General features: G+C 41.6%; 1 protein-coding gene across 3 annotated transcripts in view; it reads right to left on the bottom strand.

Moving 5' to 3' along the window:
- The window catches only part of LOC137322877 (interleukin-6 receptor subunit beta-like), a 108,276-nt gene that overhangs the window by 34,960 nt on the left and 51,906 nt on the right, over positions 1-21,410 (bottom strand). For all 3 annotated transcript variants that reach the window (XM_067986060.1, XM_067986070.1, XM_067986079.1), the window contains 4 exons: positions 18,442-18,741; positions 15,923-16,043; positions 8,148-8,311; positions 1,411-1,568 (listed from right to left, as the gene is read on the bottom strand). In XM_067986060.1, coding sequence (XP_067842161.1) covers positions 1,411-1,568; positions 8,148-8,311; positions 15,923-16,043; positions 18,442-18,741 — 743 coding nt within the window. The remainder of the gene's footprint in view (positions 1-1,410; positions 1,569-8,147; positions 8,312-15,922; positions 16,044-18,441; positions 18,742-21,410) is intronic.

The raw sequence follows: 21,410 nt of genomic DNA, 5'->3' as shown, positions 1-21,410 counted from the left end.
CTTTCTGATGAGCCTGTTCAGTGGACATATTATTTGAAGAATAGCAAAGTCCTCCCAATGCCTTAGCCAGGATTCCTTGCTCAACCACCACCAAAAACTCAGATTAATTGGTCATTTATCTCATTTGCTGTTCGTGCCTAAATAGCAACAGTGACTACACTTGAAAAGTAATTCATTAGTTGTGAAGCAGTTTGAAACACCTTGAAGATGTACTAAGGCACTATATAAATCTATGTTCTTTCTTTCTTAAAATATGCCGTCGGTGATTTGGAGCAGCACTCTGCCACTCGAAGGGATGGAACTCAAGGCCTTTATCGGGCTGAAGAAGTAAGTTTTAGAAAGTCCTTGTTCCTTGCAAGGAACAGTGAAACAGCATTAAGAAGGTAATTGATCGCTCTAGGGTCAATCACCTTGGGTGCACGCATTTTTGGGGCCTTCAGTAGGCCCACAGCGGGACTCATCTACTCGCGAAGAGAATGGGATTAGACTTGGTGGTTCATGCGGAGAAAACACCAGCACAGACTTGATGGGCCAAATGGCCTGTTTTCTGCACTATAACATTCTAAGCCAATGCCTTCAGGAGAGGAAGGGAGACAATTGGATGGAGATTTTTTTTTTAAAGTCTGTAATTGATTTGCAGTTACAAATGGGAGACCTAGAGGAATCCAACAGCAGTAATAAAGATAATGCTGCCCATTGAGGGCTTTCGCATATTATTGGTTGCTTGTGCACTTGGGTTTGCCTAGTGTGGAACAACCACTACTGTGCTAAACCCCTGAGACAAGAGTATCTTCTCGTTCATTGTTGTATCATCAGTGCACAATCTAATATGGTAGAATAACTTGCTCTGTTTGCTATAATAGTAGTTTACAATCAAAGCAACGGAGCATTAGTGGTGCCTCTAACAGACAGATGTTTCACTTTACATTCTGTTACTTTTTACCTTCAGACGTGATTTAGCTTATGGCTGTGATGTCATAAATGATCAAATTAGGAACTTGCGCTCCAGTTCAATGTTCTAACGTAAATTATAATTCACTGCTGCTCTTAACAAGCTTCTCTCCAGACGCTCTCAATGAGCAGAAAGATGTTTCAAATGTGAACTTACAGCAACCCATTTCTATCACTGCTTCTTAACATTCTAGGTTAGATTATTAACAATGAATCATGCATTTTAGGAAGGTAAATTAGATGAGATCTAATAATTGCCTAATGCTTTTTAATCCTTGGGTGTAGGAGAGAGCCTTAATGTGAAGGCAAATACTGTTGTCACTAATAAGATGCAAAGTTCTAATCCTTTAAACTATCAATTAAATATTAATATTACATAGAATTTACAGCACAGAAGCATGAAAGTTGCTTGTTATTTCAAAAAAAAGTGGCTTACAATTGGTTAAAGTGGTTGTGTACCTGAATCCATTTGCCTATACCAACCATTTGGTATTGAAGGTTATAGAATAATGTAAATTTTGGTGGCAGCTCTGTTGGTTTGTGCCAGGTTACAAGCAAAGACCTCTCTTGACCCAGGATAGAATGAACAGTTACATTCTGAGGAGGAGCAGTTTTCCCTGCATTGAAGAATATACCAGTCATCAGTCAACTAAACCTGCACTTATTACAACTTCAAAAATGTAATGATAATAAGATTACTTCACGTTCACCCTGGGCCAAATTAGCCAAAATTAAATGGCTTAATCTTAGGATACAATGGTTAATTCAGCACAATTCAATAAGGGGACAACAAAGTCAACTAACTCTAATAGGGTGATCACTGCTACAACATCACTATATAAATATATTTTTAAAATTAATTCTCAGGATGTTGGCGTCGCTGGCAAGGCCGGCATTTATTGCCCATCCCTAGTCACCCATGAGAAGTTGATGGTACTTCTTTAAACACTACAATCCATATGGTGAAGATACTCCCACAGTGCTGCTAGGTAGGGAGTTCCAAGGTTTTGACCCAGTGATGATGAAGGAACGGCGATATATGTCCAAGTCAGGATGGTGTATGACTTGGAGGGGAACTTGGAGTCGATGGTGTTCCCATGCACCTTCTGCCCATGTCCTTCTTGATGGTGAAGGTCTTGGGTTTAAGAGTTTGATTTACTTAACATTTAAGCCTATATCACTATTTTCATAGATATGCCAGTTAGGTGCATCAAACGAATTGTTGTACACACTCACAACAATACTCAGTTGTTCAAACTACATTTTACAATTAACAGTTTAAAATTTAAGAGAACTACATTTAATTTTCATTGCCACTTATTTTGAACAGCAGGATGTGCATGTACCCTATAGTGCAAATACTCAAATCTTCAGTGCTAGCTTTTTCTGCTGAACCACTGTATGAAATTTACCTTGTAGTCTCTTCTGCATATTTAAAGCTTTGATTAAAAAAGTATGTACATTGAGAGAATGGGTACACATCAGAGTGAGTTTCTGATCTCTGCTTGAGGAAGTTAGACAGTTTCACCAAAGGAAAAAAGAGAATTTATGGCAAGATACCCAGGGTGGTACTTGAGTTGCCACGACTGACTGGTTATGGACCAACACTGTGAGATATCTGGGTGCTGGGCCTTACTTATCTTCTGGCTCCTAACTTCTCCATTTTTAAGTTGTGCCCCCATGTATTTGAACCCTTTGCCACAGTGAACAATTTGCCTGAATTAACTTCACTGATCCCCTTCCTAATTTTAACAGTTATCTCAAAGTCTCTTTTTGAAAGAGATCAAGCCCAATTTCCTTAAACTTTGCTAATAATCTGATAGCTCACAGTAGGGTCTGACCAGCACCATGTGCAGCAACAGTATAATCTCTTCTGAGTTATATTATATCCCTGCTAAATGCAACTCAATACTTTATTTACCTTTTATTCTTTGCTGAGGTGAAGCACTGAGTTGATCATCTTATGGATTTATCCCTATAACTCTTTCTTTATCAGCAAGTTGCATGGCCATTCCATTTAACACACGACAGCCCAGCAGTTAAAAACAGCCGGAAATTGGAGCTGTTAAAAGGGAACTGAGCGGCGGCTCAGCCCAGCAGTTAAAAACAGCTGGAAATTGGAGCTGTTAAAAGGGAACCGAGCGGCGGCTCAGCCCAGCAGTTAAAAACAGCTGGAAATTGGAGCTGTTAAAAGGGAACCGAGCGGCGGCTCAGCCCAGCAGTTAAAAACAGTCGGAAATTGGAGCTGTTAAAAGGGAACCGAGCGGCGGCTCAGCCCAGCAGTTAAAAACAAATTCAGGGGGAAATCTCAAAAGGTGACATCATAGTCAGCAAAGAGGGGGGAGCGGCGGAATCCGAGGAAATTAAACTAAATCTTCAATTTACTATTACACACTTTATTTTCAACTATATAATATAAATAAATAGTTAAATAAATAAATATTCAAAATAATTAATTATTAATTATTTAAAAATCAAGCTAAACTCCATCTACTAAATATAATCTCGACCTTAAGTTTCTATTAGGTCTAGGATTAAATTAATACTAACTAATAAATAAATAAAAGCTAGACATGACCATGCAAGCCAAATGTTGGGACTGTAATATGTGGGAGTTTGTGGACAGTGAAACTGTCCTGGATTGCCACATCTTCAGTAAATGTTTCTGGCTTGAGACACTCCGGCTCAGAGTCTTTGAGCTGGAGTGTGAATTAGAGACACTGCGACACATAAGTCAGCAGAGTAAGGGGAACCAAGGGGATGTAGAGAAGGAGGTCCCGCAGACACTGGTCCTATCCAACAGGTAAAATGTACATACTTGTGAGGATAAGGATGTAGGCTGCGGGATGGACAGCCAGAATGCTAACCATGGCACCATGGAGCAGGAGGCAGTCCAAGGTGGGGAGAAGTGGAATAGAAAGGGCAATTAGGGATGGGCAATAAATGCTGGCATTGCCAGCGACGCCCACATCCCATGAACGAATAAAAAAAAAAGTCAAAGGGGATTCGATCACTAGGGGGATAGATAGCGTCCTCTGCAGTCACAACAGAGAGTCCAGAAGGATGTGTTGCCTACCTGATGCAAGGGTAAAGGATATCTCGGAGCAACTGGAGAGGAACTTGGAAAGGGAGGGGCAAGATCCCATTGTCGTGGTCCATGTTGGGACCAATGACATAGGGAAGAAGGAGGGGGAGGTCCTGCTAAGAGAATATTAGAAGTTAGGAACTAAATTAAAAAGCAGGACCTCATGGATGGTAATCTCAGGATTACTACCCGAGCCACGTGCTAATGGCATAGGGATAGACAGATCAGAAAGGTGAAGGTGTGGCTGAAAGAGTGGTGAGGGAAGGAGGGGTTCCATTTCATAGGACACTGGCACCAGTACTGGGACAGGAAGGAATTGTACTGTTGGGACTGGATCAACCTGAGTGGGACCTGTGCCCTAGTGGAAAGGATAAATAGGGCTATGAATAGGACTTTAAACTAGCAAGGTGTGTGGTTGGGGGGGGGTAGTGGGGGGGGGGGGGGGTGGAGGGATCTGGTGAAGATAACATAAGTCGGAAGAAAAAAGAAATAGGAAATGAGAGTAAAGGTCAGACCAAGATAAGGAATAAGGGTAACATAAACGGTCAGGGAACAAATACAGTTATGAAACATAAGTACAAAATGACTGTTAAACAATTGCTAAAAACAAACTAAATTGCCTGTACAACAACGTGCACAGCATCTGAAACAAAATGGGGGAACTGGAGGAAATAATTCATAGCGAGGAGCCAGATGTTGTAGGGATAACTGAAACACGGCTACATAAGGAACAGGACTGGCAGTTAAATATTGCAGGATATAATGTATTTAGAAAGGATAGGGAAGGAAGAAGGGGGAATGGCGCAGCTGTACTAATTAGAGACAACATAATGGCAATAGAAAAAAGGGACATAAGTAACATTAAGATAGAAACAGAATTCATGTGGATTGAATCAAATGATAAGAAGGGATCGATCACATTAATAGGTATATTCTACAGACCACCTAATAGTGGAAGGGAAGTGGAGGATGAAATCTGTAGACAAATCTATGACATGTGTAAAAAAATCAAATAATAATCGTGGGAGATTTCAACTACTGCCAAATAAACTGACAAGAAGAGGTAGGGAAAAGGAAAAAGGGAATGGAGTTTTTACATTGTGTACAGGATTCCTTTCTTACCCAGAATGTGAGAAGCCCAACAAGAGAGGAATCACGGCTGGATCCATTAATGGGAAATGAACCAGAACAGATAAGAGAAGCAAGGGATGGGGAACATCTAGGCAGTAGCGATCATAATATAATAAGGTTTAAAATAATGATTGAGAAAGACATAAGTAGGACAAAGACCAAAATAATAGATTGGAAAAAAAGCTAATTTTGAGGGGATGAGAGTGGAACTAGTGACGGTAAACTGGAAAAAAATTGACAGACAAAGAGATAGAACAGCAGTTGGAAATATTTAAAACGGTGATCAATAAGAGTTTAGGAGAAGTATATTCCTCCAAAAAGCAAGAATAAATTAGCCAATAATGAATCAACATCGATGAATAAAGAGATAAGGGTAAAATTGAAACTAAAGAAAAAGACATACTCTAAGTACGTAGACAATAAAGGAGGATGACAAAAGGGATTACGAAGAGGTTAGGAAGGAAGTCAAAAAAAAATTAGGAAAGCAAAGAGGAACTACGAAATTAAATTATTAAGGAATATAAAAAAGAAATAGTAAAGTATTCTACAGACACATAAATAACAAAAGAAAAATCAGGATAAGGCTAGGGCCACTAAAGGATGCACACGATAAACTCACAGATAATGAGAGCGAAATGGCAGAAATATTGAATAGTTACTTTGCCTCACTAATTATCAGGGAGACTAACATGGTGGGCATAACATTAGAAGAAGAGAGCAACAAAGACATGAAAGCATTTAAAATAGAAAGAGGGGAGATAATTGATAAACTAATCAAACTTAGAGTGCATAAAACCACTGGTCCGGATGGATTGCATCCACGCATATTAAAAGAAGTTAGGGAGGAGATAGCAGAGGCACTATTACATATATATGAAAATTCATTAGAATCGGAAATAGTGCGAAAGGACTGGTAGACAGCTAATATGACTGCTATATTCAAAGAGGTAATAGAAAAACATCTAGAAAACAAAAATCTAATATAGTCAGCAGGGATTTCAGAAGGGAAAGTCATGCTTGACCAACCTTATTGAATTCTTTGAAAAAGTAACAGAGAGAGTAGACAAGGGTAATGTAGTAGATGTAATATATTTGGATTTTCAAAAGGCCTTCGATAAGGTACCGCATAGTAGACTCATGACTAAGGTCAGAGCATGTGGCATCAGGGGGCAAGTAGCAGAATGGATAGCAAGCTGACTACAAAACAAAAGACAAATAGATGGGGTTAAAGGTAATTATTCAGACTGGCAAAAGGTGGGAAGTGGTTTTCCACAAGGACGGGTGCTGGGACCACTGTTGATCACCTTTTAAATTAAATGATTTAGACTCAGGAATCGGGAGTACAATTTCAGAATTTGCAGACGACGCCAAATTGGGAGGTATAGTTAATACAAAGGAAGAATGCATCAAAATGCAAGAGGACATCAATAAACTTGCAGAATGGGCATGTAAATGGCAAATGAATTTCAATATAGATAAGTGTGAGGTGGTGCATTTTGGTAGGAAGAATAAGGAGGCATCATACTGCTTGGATAATAAGAGTCTAAACGGGCTAGAGGAGCAAAGGGATCTAGGGGTACAGATACACAAATCACTAAAAGTAGTGACGCAGGTTATTAAGGCCATTAAAAAGGCATGATGTGGAGATGCCGGTGATGGACTGGGGTTGGCAAATGTAAAGAATCTTACAACACCAGGTTATAGTCCAACAAATTTATTTGAAAATCACAAGCTTTCCTCCACTGTGAGCCGGCAGTTTGTGGTGTGATTTGTGATTTTCAAATAAATTTGTTGGGACTATAACCTGGTGTTGTAAGATTCTTTACATTAAAAAGGCAAATCAAGCACTGGGGTTCATTTCTAGAGGGATAGAATTGAAAAGCAGAAAAGTTATGTTAAACTTGTATCGAACTTTGTTTAGACCACACTTGAGTACTGTGCACAGTTCTGGTCTCCATATTATAGAAAGGATATAGATGTATTGGACAGGGTGCAAAAAAGATTCACAAGGATGATACCAGAACTAAAAGGATATATTTATCAGGAAAGGCTGATCAGGCTGGGGCTGTTCTCTCTAGAAAAGAGAAGGCTGAGGGGTGACCTGATAGAGGTCTTTAAGATAATGAGAGGGTTTGATAGGGTAGACGTAGAGAAAATGTTTCCACTTGTGGGGGCGTCCAAAACTAGAGGCCATAAATATAAAATAGGTGCTAATAAATCCAATAGGGAATTCAGGAGAAACTTCTTTACCCAAAGAGTGGTTAGAATGTGGAACGTGCTACCACAAGGAGTTGTTGAGGCAAATAGAATAGATACATTGAAGGGGAAAGTAGATAAGCACATGAGGGAGAAAGGAATAGAAAGGTCTCCTGATAGGGTTAGATGAAGTAGGGAGGGAGGAGGCTCATTTCAATGTAACTCGATGTACATGGGTAATGGCATGGAGCTGTGGTCACAGTGAGCACAGAACAGAGCTCCCCCATATGCGCAGGTCACTGTTTGGAGCATGGGATTGCAGAATTACCCTTACATGTTTGGGTTCTTTGCTCCCAATTTATCCACTTATCCACATGGAACTAGATCTGCTACTTATCAACCAGTTACCAAAAGGAGAGAAATGCTTCTGAAAATGTTCACTTTGTTATGCATTGTTTGCTCTGTCTCCTATTTTGGCACTGTCTGTGAACTCAAAGCTAAAAACTTTCTTCATCTCTGATATTGTCTATCATTGGGTAGGTACGACTTAGGCTGGCCTTTGTTAAATATTCATTAGGCATTGAATAGTTCAACTTCATATGCATACCTTTTGTTTTGTCATTTGGAATGTAAGTGTGCAATACAAAAAGAACTTATTCTAAACTATTTTTAATTTTTTATCCATATTATGTGATACCTTCAAGTTTTCAACTGGCTGTAAAAATTACCATACAATGCCTGTGATTTGTCTTATAGATTGTTTGTATGAAATTCTGATAATTACAAGTGTGCCAAACATCCAGGTCAAAAGGATCAGACCAAACTTTGCCGAGAGCATTCTGCGCCATTACAATAATTTTAAGATTTCCAGCAATGTTCATCTCTGGGAAAATAAAGGAACACATGTTCTTCCTCGAGTTAGCACAGGTGTCATTTTTCATATCTTCCCTGAAAAACAAACAAATAAAAATTTACACAAAACTAAAATAGCATCAAAAGAAACCATTTACTTTTCTTTTTACTGGTTATAATAAACATGTAAATGACAAGACTTTACGGAGCCGATCTTCCTCCCCCAGCACTGACCAGGTGTATTTATGGTGGTTCACACCAGAAGTGTGCTCCACCACACTGACATGTTCAGTGTCCAACCTTTCTTTTAGGCCTCATTGCCATGAAGCAGGCACACAGCAGACGCATGTAGGGGTACAGTCTTGGGCAGGGGAAGTTCAGGTGCTCCCTGGGCGTCTTTATACACGAAACACAGAAAGTTAGCATGCAGGTACAGCAAGCAATTAGGAAGGCAAATGGTATGTTGGCCTTTATTGCAAGGAGGTGAGAGTACAAGAGTAAGGAAGTCTTGCGGCAATTTTACAAGGCTTTGGTGAGACCACACCTGGAGTACAGTGTACAGTTTTGGTCTCCTTATCTAAGGAAGGATATACTTGCCTTAGAGACAGTGCAACGAAGGTTCACTAGATTGATTCCTGGGATGAGAGGATTATCCTATGAGGCGAGATTGAGTAGAATGAGCCTATACTCTCTGGAGTTTAGAAGAGTGAGAGATGATCTCATTGAAACATATAAGATTCTAAGAGGGCTTGACAGGGTAGATGCTGAAAGGATGTTTCCCCCTGGCTGGAGAGTCTAGAACTAGGGGACATAGGATAAGGGATCAGACATTTAGGACTGAGATGAGGAGGAATTTCTTCACTCAGAGGGTCATAAATATTTGGAATTCTCTACCCCAGGGGGCTGTGGATGCTCAGTCATTGAGTATATTCAAGGCTGAGATCAATAGATTTTTGGACTCTAAAGGAGTCAAGGGATATGGGGATCGGGCGGGAAAGTGGAGTTGAGTTCGAAGATCAGCCATGATCTTTTTGAATGGTGGAGCAAGCTCGAGGGGCCGTATGGCCTATTCTTGCTCCTATTTCTTATGTTCTTATGATGGAAGCCACAGGAGGCAATCAGGACTTTCAAGGTGACATTTTTTATCTTCACAGCTTCTGGGGAAGAATGGTTGTTTCTAAATCTATTGAAACGTGCCAAAAGCTGCAATTCCTGGTGCTCTTCATCTTTATTCAAAGGTGTTGACCCCTGTCAATGTGTTTGTTCTGCTGTGCCATAGATGGGATAGCAGCAGTACCCCAAGCAAAAGTCCAGGCACCCCTGAAGTCTGCCTTGGAAGAGCTAGTAACATGGCATCATGGTGCCAAGCAGTAGGTAGTAGAACAAGGAAAATTAATGTGGAATGAAGAATAATGGTGGGGAATAACAGGGGGTTGCCGGTTTGACTCTAAGGTTTCTCTTTTTATTCAAGGTGAGATGGAACAATGGTATGATTGGGGAGAGAGGGGATTCTTGCTCCATGATAGGGAAACAGATGTTTGTGGCTCAGAAGAGGAGCAGATGTGGCAAGAGCAAAGAGATCTAATGTGCTTGAGGTTCTAAGTTGTGTATTACACTGAAGGAATTGGACTTGACCTGAAGGTAGCGGAAATGGAATAATAACAGTGGTGTCAAAGGGAGGCAATAAAACAAAGGAGAATGCTTTGCTGCCAGCGTTGAGAAATCTTCCAAGTCACAATCTTCCTGAGGCTCAATTTTATGTTTTTCTACCTCCAAAGCAGCTGGGGCCACCTCCCAGGAATTTCCATGTCCAAGTCTTTTTGTACTGCAAAGTTGTGCAGGGCACAGCAAGCTACCATTATGTGTAATATATATTGCACAGCCCCACTTGATCTTTCCAGGCAGAAAATGCAGCCCTTTAAGACCTCTATAGTTCTCTCTAAAACAACTCTAGTAGAGGGATGTGCCTTGTTGTAGCATTCCTCAGCTTCTATTCTTGCAACTCACATTATCTATGTTAGCAGGGGGTATACTTTATCGCCAAAAGCCATTTTGTCACTTGAATCTCTTTCCTGAACACATCAAATTCCTGCACTTTTGACATTGGCATGGAGAATCCTTTGGAGCTGATAATACACAATTTGAACAATAAATGAGTGAAACCCCTTTCTATTCAAAAAGTTCAGAGGGTTTACTATGTTCGTGCCATCTACTGCATCCTGAACTTTTGGGAAACTAGCAATATGATAAAATGAGATGGTCCTCTCATGCTGCTGCCTTGCTCCATCATATCAAATATTTGATGAATTCCCTCCTAAAAATAGTGTCAGTAACCTGACAAATGCATGCCTGGCAATCACCCTGGGTGAATTTACACAGATCCCTCAGATAATGAAGCAGTCCGTGCCCGCATGCAGCAAAACCGGACAACATCCAGGCTTAGGCTGATAAGTGGCAAGTAACATTCGCCCCAGACAAGTGCCAGGCAATGACCAGCTCCAACAAGAGAGAATCTAACCACCTCCCCTTGACATTCAAAGGCATTACCATCGCCAAATCCCCCACCATCAACATCCTAGGGGGCACCATTGACCAGAAACTTAACTGGACCAGCCACATAAATACTGTGGCTACAAGAGCAGGTCAGAGGCTGGGTATTCTGCGGCGAGTGACTCACCTCCTGACTCCCCAAAGCCTTTCCACCATCTACAAGGCACAAGTCAGGAGTGTGATGGAATGCTCTCCACTTGCCTGGGTGAGTACAGCTCCAAAAACACTCAAGAAGCTCGACACCATCCAGGCAAAACAGCCCGCTTGATTGACACCCCATCCACCACCCTAAACATTCACTCCCTCCACCACCGGCGCACAGTGGCTGCAGTGTGTACCATCCACAGGGTGCACACCAGCAACTCGCCAAGGCTTCTTCGACAGCACTTCCCAAACCCATCACCTCTACCACCTAGAAGGTCAAGAGCAGGAGGCACATGGGAACAACACCACCTGCACGTTCCCCTCCAAGTCACACACCATCCCGACTTGGAAATATATCGCCGTTCCTTCATCGTCGCTGGGTCAAAATCCTGGAACTCCCTTCCTAACAACACTGTGGGAGAACCTTCACCACACGGACTGCAGCGGTTCAAGAAGGCAGCTCACCACTACCTTCTCAAGGGCAATTAGGGATGGGTAATAAATGCTGGCCTCGCCAGCGACGCCCACATCCCATGAACGAATAAAAAAAAAGATCCCCCTGTGGCTGCTTGAAAGCAGCAAGTGACATAGACATTGAATGCAGTGGTAACTTTTACAGCTACAGGTAGAGCTGTCCATAAACTTGAGCTCATCCAAAACTTTGCTGCCTAACTCACACCAAGTCCCGTTCACCCATCACCCCTGTGCTCGCTGACCTACATTGGCTCCCTGTCCAGCAACGCCTCGATTTTAAAATTCTTATCCTGGTTTTCAAATCCCTCCATGGCCTCGCCCCTCCCTATCTCTGTATCCTCCTCCAGTCCTACAACCCTCCGAGATCTCTACGCTCCTCCAATTCTGGCCACTTGCGCATCCCTGATTTTCATCGCTCCACCATTGCCGGCCGTGCCTCCAGCTGCCTAGGCGCTTGGATCTGGAATTCCCTCCCTAAACCCTTCTGCCTCTCTACCCCTCTGTCCTCCTTTAAAATGTTCTACTTCTTTCACCAAGCTTTTGGTCACCTGGCCTAATATCTCTTTATGTGGCTCGGTGTCAAATTTTGTTTGATAACGCTCCTGTGAAGCACCTTGGGATGTTTTATTACAGAGACATGGTTGCAAAGTGACCAAGGTTGGGAACTAAATATTCCAGAGTACATGAAGTTTAGAAAAGACAGGCAGAATGGAAAAGGAGGCGGTGTAGTCCTAATAATAAAAGATGACATAGGACAGTGGTGAGAAAGGATCTTGGCTCGGAAGATCAGGAAGTAGAATCAGTATGGGTGGAAATAAGAAATAACAAGGGGCAGAAAACCTTGGTGGGCGTAGTTTATAGGCCTTCTAATCGTAGCTATACCGTTGGACAGAGTATTAATCATGAAATAATAGGAGCTAGTAACAAAGGTAATACGGTAATCGTGGGGGACTTTAATCTTCATAGAGACTGGGCAAATCAAATTGGCAAAGGTAGTTTGGAGGACGAGTTCATGGAATATAATTGAGACAGTTTCCTACAGCAATACGTCATGGAACCAACCAGGGAACAGATTATTTTAGATCTTGTATTATGTAATGAAACAGGGTTAATTAGTAATCTCACAGTAAGGGATCCTCTGGGGAAGAGTGATCATATATGATTGAATTTCACGTTGAGTTTGAGAGTGAGGTACTTAAGTCAGAAACTAGAGTCTTAAACTTAAATAAAGCCAATTACAGAGGTATGAGGGACGAGTTGGCTAAGGTAGATTGGGAAACCAAATTAAAGGGTAGGATAGTTGAAAAGCAATGGCAAACATTTAAAGAAATATTTCAATATTCTCAATAAATATACATTCCAGTGAGAAATAAAAGCTCCACGGGAAAAGTGATCCACCCATAGCTAACTAAAGAAGTTAAGTATAGTATTAGATTAAAAGAAGAGGCTTATAATGTTGCCAAGAAGAGTAGTAAGCCTGAAGATTGGGAGAGTTTTAGAAACAGCAAAGGACGACCAAAGAATTGATAAAAAGGGAGAAAATAGACTATGAAAGTAAACTAGCGAGAAATATCAAAACGGATTGTAGGAGCTTCTACAAGTATGTAAAAGGAAGAGAGTAGCAAAAGTAAACGTTGGTCCCTTAGAGGCTGAGACAGGAGAAATGGCAGATGCATTAAACAAATATTCTGTATCTGTCTTCACAGTAGAAGACACAAGAAACATACCAGAAATAGTGGGGAACCAAGGATCTAATGAGAGTGAGGAACTTAAAGTAATTAATATCAGTAGAGAAAAAGTACTTGAGAAACTAATGGGACTAAAAGCTGATAAATCCCCATGACCTGATGGCCTACATCATAGGGTTCTAAAAGAGGTGACTGGCGAGATAGTGGATGCATTGGTTATGATCTTCCAAAATTCCCTAGATTCTAGAACAGTCCCAGTGGATTGGAAGGTAGTAAATGTAACCCCGCTATTCAAGAAAGGTGGGAGAGAGAAAACTGTGAACAAAGGCCAGTTAGCCTGGCATCAGTCGTCGGCAAAATGCTGGAATCCATTATTAAGGAAGTGGTAACAGGGCACTTAGAAAGTCATAATTTGATTAGGCAAAGTCAACATGGTTTTATGAAAGGGAAATCGTGTTTGACAAATTTATTAGAGTTTTTTGACGATGTAACTAGCAGGGTGGATAAAGGGGAAAAGTATGTCGTATATTTGGATTTTCAAAAGGCATTCAATAAGGTGCCACATAAAAGGTTGTTGCACAAGATAAGGGCTCATGGCGTTGGGGGTAACATATTAGCATGGATAGAGGATTGGTTAAAGGACAGGAAACAGAGAGTAGGGATAAACGGGTCATTTTCAGGTTGGCAGGTTGTAACTAGTGGGGTGCTGCTTGGGCCTCAACTATTTACAATCTATATTAATGACTTAGCTGAAGGGACCGAGAGTAATGTATCCAAGTTTGCTGACGTTACAAAGCTAGGTGGAGGACACCCTAGAAAGTAAGCTATGAGGAGGACACAAAGAGTCTGCAAAGGGATATAGACAGGTTAAGTGAGTGGGCAAGAAGGTGGCAGATGGAGTATAATGTGGGGAAATGTGAGGTTATTCACTTTGGTAGGAAGAATAGAAAAACAGAATATTTTTTAAATGGTGAGAAACTATTAAATGTTAGTGTTCAGAGAGACTTGGGTGTCCTTATACAAGAAACACAAAAAGTTAGCATGCAGGTTCAGCAAGAATTAGGAAAGCAAATGGAATGTTAGTCTTTTTTCTAAGGGGGTTGGAGTACAAAAGTAAGGAAGTCATACTACAATTGTACAGGGCTTTGGTGAGACCTCACCTGGAGTACTATGTACAATTTTGGTCTCCTTATCTATTGAAGGATGTACTTGCCTTAGAGGCGGTGCAGCGAAGGTTCACTAGATTAATCCTGGGATGAGAGGGTTGTCGTATGAGACGAAGTTGAGTAAAATGGGCCAATACTCTCTGGAGTTTAGAAGAATGAGAGGTAATCTCATCGAAACATATAAGATTATGAGGGGGCTTGACAGGGTAGATGCTGCGAGGTTGTTTCCCATGGCTGGAGAGTCTAGAACTAGGGGGCATAGTCGCAGGATAAGGGGTCGGCCATTTAAGACTGAGATGAGGAGGAACTTCTTCACTCAGAGGGTTGTGAATCTTTGGAATTCTCTACCCCAGAGGGCTGTGGATGCTGAGCCGTTGAATATATTCAAGGCTGAGTTGGACAGATTTCTGGACTCTTGGGGAATCAAGGGATATGGGGATCAGGCAGTAAAGTAGAGTTGAGATCGAAGATCAGCCATGACCTGATTGAACGGCGAAGCAGGCTCGAGGGGCCGTGTGGCCTACTCCTGCTCCAATTTCTTATGTTCTTATATTCTTCTGTTAAAGGCATTATATAAATGCAAGTTGTTGTTGTCCAGGCAGATACTCTTGGCTGCAGGGCTTCATTGGCACAGCTCTCCTACCGTCTCTTTGGTGAACTGCACTCTTCTCATACAGAGCATCTCAATGAGATCTTCATAAGATCTGTATGGCCTGTAAACACTATGGGGGCAAGGGTACTATCTTGTGGGATGAATCCTCCTCAGATGCTGCCTCACCTTCCTTTCCTTCATCCTATATTGCTCATTTGTTTAAGTGTCTCCCTTTATCACCACTGACATTATTCCATTTCCACTGCCTTCAAGCCAAGTTTCAGGTCACAGCTAACTATTATTGTGCCAGCCCTATGCTATATGGTAGCCACAGGCCACACAAGAGTCCCTAGATCAGGATCCTGTCCCATGTTCTTCTGCCGCAACCCCTTTGCTTCATCGTGCCTCAACCTCCTTTCCTCTATGCTGTAGGACTCCCCCTCCTGCATTAAAATATTGAACAACAGAGTGCCTTTTGGGAATCCTATTATCTTTACTCAGAACCTCTTACTTTAAATGTGGAAAATGTCCTGCTGGTCTCACAGGCCCTTAAGCTGTCAGAGGCGAGGCCAGCTCTGTACAGGAGCACTGCCAAAGAAAAACAGCTCCAAAAGATCTCTTCAAAACTCCAGTAATCACTGTTTAAGGCTCCTCCAGGCTACAGGCTACAAACTAGAAGCACCTTCTCCAGCATCAGCTGTTGCTAGCAACAGCAACTTCTCATTTATTTCACCATGAATTATCCTTGGAGCAGCATTGGGACTTTAAATCATGGGATTTGAGCCTACCTATGATGATCCTCTCATTAGTATATATTAAACCGAGCATCAAGCAGTGTCATTATGTGCAGGCCTAACCGGAAACAACACTGCAGCAGAAACAAGATTAGCAGGTCTCAGAGTAGAAACACCATTCCAGTGCCAATAATGTGCTGGAAATGGCAAGCACATTTGAGGCCATTATATTTACTTTCAAACAATCTGAGCTAGTAGTTCTTGAATACCAAACAAAATGAGTTAACGTCCTTTTATGGCATAAAGAAAATGACTGAAAAGCTGATATCAAGTAAAATGTATTAACTTTTCATACTTACTGTATTCTAATTAGTGTAAAATTAGTCTCTATATAGGTTTCACGCCCTTGATCCCAGAAACAAGTAAAGTTTTTTCGCCAGTAAGAAATGCAGGAAATATTTTTTGGCTTATCAGGAGGCACTGAAAAAAAAATATTTATGTTGAAACAAGAGATATTACAGTGGTGTTAACTTTATAGAATACATTTGATGAATTTGCACCTCTGGCAGATGCACTACAAAAAAACAGCACATGTTGGCAATTCGGGCATGGAGGTCAGTGGAATCCATTTCAGAGGAAAGCAACTAGGCTGATCCCCAGTGTCAGAAGGAAGAGTTATGGGGACTATCTTGATAAGTTAGTGCTCTTCAGTCTTGAAAAGGGGTGTCTTAGAGCAGGCCTTACAGAGCATGAGTGTTAAAACTTGTCTTGGTGGGCACTATAGTAGTGTACCATGGAAGTCCACAGGTCATATATATGCTATGGGTTGGCAATGAGTTTCCCTACTTGGCATAACAGGACAAAATCTGCAAACCCTCTATTTTCATATACGATACTGGAACATGGAGAGGGTGTATGGGAGTTCTTGTTTTTATTATGCAAGAAGGTGGTAATATGGGGGAAGTCATCCTCTTAATCACCTCTTAGTCCTGGGGCTCTTGAGACTTCCCCTCTCATCCTTTTTGAGGCAACCCTTCTAGTAGGCCTTGGTACAAATTACAGCCACTGAGTGTATTCACTTTCCCAAAGCAAAAACGATCAAAGCAGTGATTAACTGCCAATTAAAACAGGAAGGAACTGACATTTCAGCATTAATCTTAAAAAAGATCCAACCTCCCATGGATTGAAGACTAACTAGTTATATTATTCTTTTTTTCTTTCTCCCCCCAAAAAATCTTGACTCGATCATTGTTTCATTTTGGGGTTTTCACTCCAGGTGTTTTTCTTGGGTTCAGCATCTCGGACGATATCCATATAAAGTGCTCACTCCCTATGGCCCAGAGTATGCCTAATATCTAGATAATTTGAAGTGAGTCCAGGGATTGAACAGAAAACCCTTATTAGTATATTTCAACTACTACTTATATCACACGCCCTCATGTGATCTTCCTGGACTTCAGAAGATGGTAGAATATACACTTCACAAGATTACAGTTTAGAGTATAAACTGAAAAACAGATTTGTTAACCAGTGAATAGATAAGTGAACAGAAGCAATGACACACTGCAGATTTACACAAATAAAACCCAGAAGATGCTTGTATTTGAATTGAATAGAATGGTGTCCCCCTCCCCCTTGGATGCCTGGCCAGACGTAATGGCCCTGGTGGAAGTGCAGTTGAGTGGGACTCCCATCTGCCTACAGTCAGAGCCATGAACGCAGACCCAGATCATGGGAATAGAGTCATTACCATGCTTAGGGCAGCTGGTCTGTGACTATATAGGCACAATGGAGGCACCTGCTCCAAAAGTAGTCCAGTAAATCAGAGCAATGCCATGCCAAGGGTCTTCAAGGGCTGAATATAGTACGTCCATCAAAGTCTTCTTATCTTCACAGGGATTAAATTGACAGAATGGAGAAGGTAATAAATTTTACCCCCCAGGACTGATTTCTTTTCTCCAGTGCAGTCCTGGGGCTTTTACTGTTCCTTTAGCTGCCATGAGTTCCACTGGGTCTAATCAGGGCATATTGGGCCAGGAATTGGTCCTTGTTGCGCTCATTTTCTGTGTCATGCCGGCAGCTCACCCCAGTTGTTACGATGAGGCCCAAAATCCAATTTCGGGCGAACCTCAGGCCTCTCGATTCGGGCACATGTTGCATCAGTTATGCATCCGAAAATCAGCCATAATGAATTCATACCCCAATGAGTCCAATTTCTGGGGTCGACTGAGAACTCCCCAGACACGCACCCCAAGACATAGGGGGGACAGTTGAAAGACTCGTCCACTCCCCCTGACAGGTACTGGGTCGCAAGTTAAACGGAGTGGAAACCTGGCAGATCCAAATTCCGTCTCCCATGCCCTCCCAACCCACCAAACTTTTGGTTCCAATAGCTATATTCTGAGGCAATTGTATCAAAAGAAGCCATTTTGTGTAAATGAATCCGGTTTTTAATCCCATTTGTACCACGACAGAAAGGAAGAAACCAATACATGATACATCACAGATAAAAATGCTTCATTTTTTATCCAGTCATATTCATAATTATTTTCTCTGTGCTGGAGCGCTTTAGCATCTTATTGCAGGGTTGAAATTGTAAAACTAGCAAAGCTAATCCTATGGTCTTATTTTGTATGCATTCCGCCTTCTGTCTCTCTTATTGCCAAGCTTGGAAGTTTTGCCTATTATAGAGATTAACAGTAATTATATCAATTGTTTTCAGAACCTGGAAATTCTTTACTTGAAGCCTTTTAGATAAATAAACTGTCATTAAATATTTTCACGTGTTTTATTCAGTTATATTTAAATTTATATTTCCTACAGCACTTTATTCTTGCCCAAGAAATCATGCATCCAATGTTACAGAAAAACTACTTACATCCTGCTTTAACTGCAAAACGGTGAAGGAGACTTGGTGCTCCTTTGATGCAAATGTGACATGTCAAATAGCCTTCCAATGCATCAAAATGCTTTAAGGTTACACGGGAAATAGTTGCATTGAAATAGTATTGCTCTCGTGGAATTCTGGTATCGTTTAGTATCCAGAATATGTGACTTGCATTTGCATCTAATGATTCGATGCACTCCTCTCGTAATGTGCATGATAGCGTTACATCTGACCATCGTTGTACCAATTTTAACGTAGAATCAACATCATAACAAAGCATTGACAATCCACCTGTCCATTCAGGAAAAAAAAGCACATCAAAGCCAGGTAAAGCTGTGCAGTTAGAAACCAATTACATTGCTGGATACTATTGCTGAATGAAATGTTGAACAGCAAGTATTTGCTTTTGTAAGTGGAGCTTTGATTGGAAAACATGATTCATTCTTTTTGCAGATGCTGTGACACAAAAAGACACCCCCCAATGTACCACTAATTAATTCAGACTGCAAAGTCCAAGCTTCAATCCCCAGTATGTGTTAAGTTAACTGGTCTCAGCTGGTGCAGTAAGATGTGTTTCAATTGACCTCAGTGCCCCTAGGGAAAGGGAATTCAGCCAAGGTTACATTTCCTGATTGTTACTGAGTGACTTTCTACTGAAAAGTATATGTGTGTGGACATCAGCTGAAAACAGGGTCAGCCTCGGCTCCGATGTCCTCTACATGAAGAATGGTCTCTGAGGTGTGATACCAAGATACTTCGAGAGCAGACAGTATCTGTGGACACTATCCCAGTAAAAGGGGGAAATTAGGAAAATATAAATTAACTCAGAAGCTTCTGTATTTTTAGTTTCTTTCTCCAAATTATATTGATAGGTTCCATGTAAAAGAGTTAATTGCATCGCACAGTGCTTCCAGATCATGATCAGACTTCTCCTGTACATTGTAAAATTCCTGTATTTCTGTCTCCCTCTCCTGTTTTTCAGTCCCTGCGCTGTTTTCACTTTTCATTTTAATTATTTATGTCTCTTTGTTGGACAGCCTCTTGACACTGCTTTTACTTAATGTTTAAGTCCTTTGCCACTGTTTTTATTAACCTTGTCTGAGTTTTTTCTCTCTTTCACACATTCTTTTTTCCTATCTTCCTTATTCTCTTTCACTTTCTCTCTTGCACACTTGCTGTTTTTAACTCTTTTTCTCACACATTTTGTCTTCGTGTTTAAATTCTGGACCTTCGCCTGCTGACTCAGGCTGCACTGCAGTGTCACAAGGACACAAGTATTTTTCTAGTGTATTTAATTTATATCCAATTGAATTAGAAAAATAAATAACTAGATGGTTAAAAAGGAGATCACTCTGGAGGTATATCCTCTGAATGATAAGTAATTACTCAGAATGCTGGGTACTCGTCATTTTACGCTGGTTTTCCAGTTATTCCTATTTTGTGGAGCTCTCCATATCCTCCACTTCAGTGCAGTGGACATAATAGGGATGACAATTATTTAATGGGGTTCCTTTGGAAGACATCTACTTTTTATCGGTGGTTTCAGCACCTACTTCTTGCTTTCACCGTAGGTTATCTTTTTTGGGGACTCCAAGTACAGTATTTGTTCTCTTTTAGCAAATGCTCAGGAAGAAAAAAGATTATCAGAGAGAGAAACAAAAGGTACTTTTACACTTGTCAATTGGAGCTGCCGATGGCAAATGCAGGATTCCGTTGCTATTGAATACAGTTTGAAATATAAACTGCTTGATTTACCTTGTTCTGGGAGCAGCAAAGGCCTACTTTTAAATGCATCTTACTGACTACCACTGATCCACCACCATCACTTCTGTGTGGTATCTGATGGAGGATCCTGATGGGTGGAAATGAAGAGGAGGTAGAAGTGCCAGGAGGCCGATAAATGTGGGGGAAAATTGGATAGGGTCTATTATTGGGCAGGGGTAGCGCGATCTGCTATTACCCCGTGCCCAATGGCCCCTACGAGATTTTCGTCAGGCCTGAGGACTTATCTGCAAGCAGCATTCCGAATCAGCATTGACGCAATTCGCACTTTCCACCAGCAGGGGGAGCGCTAATCTCCCTGGCTGTCTCATAAAAATCTCTTAAAGGTAGCTGGTACCTGTTATTTGCTGAAAATAACAGTCTGCTGTCTACATGGAGTCTGAACAGAGATCAGACATTGCAAAATACAGATGCAGCTCCCGTCCCTATGTTTACAAACTGATGAGTTATGTTAAAACATTGAATAAAGGTTGCACACTACTAAATCCCACATTCTCCAATCTGCATGCCAGACCTCACGAATCTGCCGATCTGAGTTGGTACCAGGCCTGCAAGAGTGCGTGTACCAGGTTCTCTGCTGATGCACTAGGGGCCTTGGTGCAAGAGGTGGACAGAAGGAGGGGTATCCAATATCCGCAAGGATAAGGGGGGGGGGAGGGGGGGGAGGCCCTCCAGACATATGCCCAAAAGGCAGAGGGAGGCAGCAGGGGACAAAGTCAATGCAAGGCACACAGCATCATGAACATGGATGCAGTGCAGGGAGAAGTTCAATGCTTTGACATGAATGGTCAAGGTGAGTGAGGTCAACTGTTAAGTGGCGTCTCCTACCAACTACACCACTAGCCACATCCACTGCTCCACACACCAAACTCCCATCACCCACATACCAATAAACTCTTTCCATTAGTACTCAACTCTGCCAATCGGATGCTTCCTCTCACCCTCACACGTTACCACTGTTGCAAGCCGCCCACCCACAACTCACAGGCCACACACTGGCAGCTATTCAACCATGGCAGGCACATCACCCAGACACACGTCCCGCTTTCTTGCAGAAGAAGGTGACGCATATCAGGAGGCAGCAAGTGGTGGCAGTAGCATTTAGCCCCTCGAGCTTGTTCCACCGTTCAATGAGATCATGGTGGACCTGTGACCTAACTCCATATACCTGCCTTAGC

This window comes from Heptranchias perlo, chromosome 1 (genome assembly GCF_035084215.1).
Source record: "Heptranchias perlo isolate sHepPer1 chromosome 1, sHepPer1.hap1, whole genome shotgun sequence".
Lineage (NCBI taxonomy): Eukaryota > Metazoa > Chordata > Chondrichthyes > Hexanchiformes > Hexanchidae > Heptranchias > Heptranchias perlo.
Note: the sequence above shows the minus strand (reverse complement) of the source record. Positions and strands in the feature narration are given on the sequence as shown.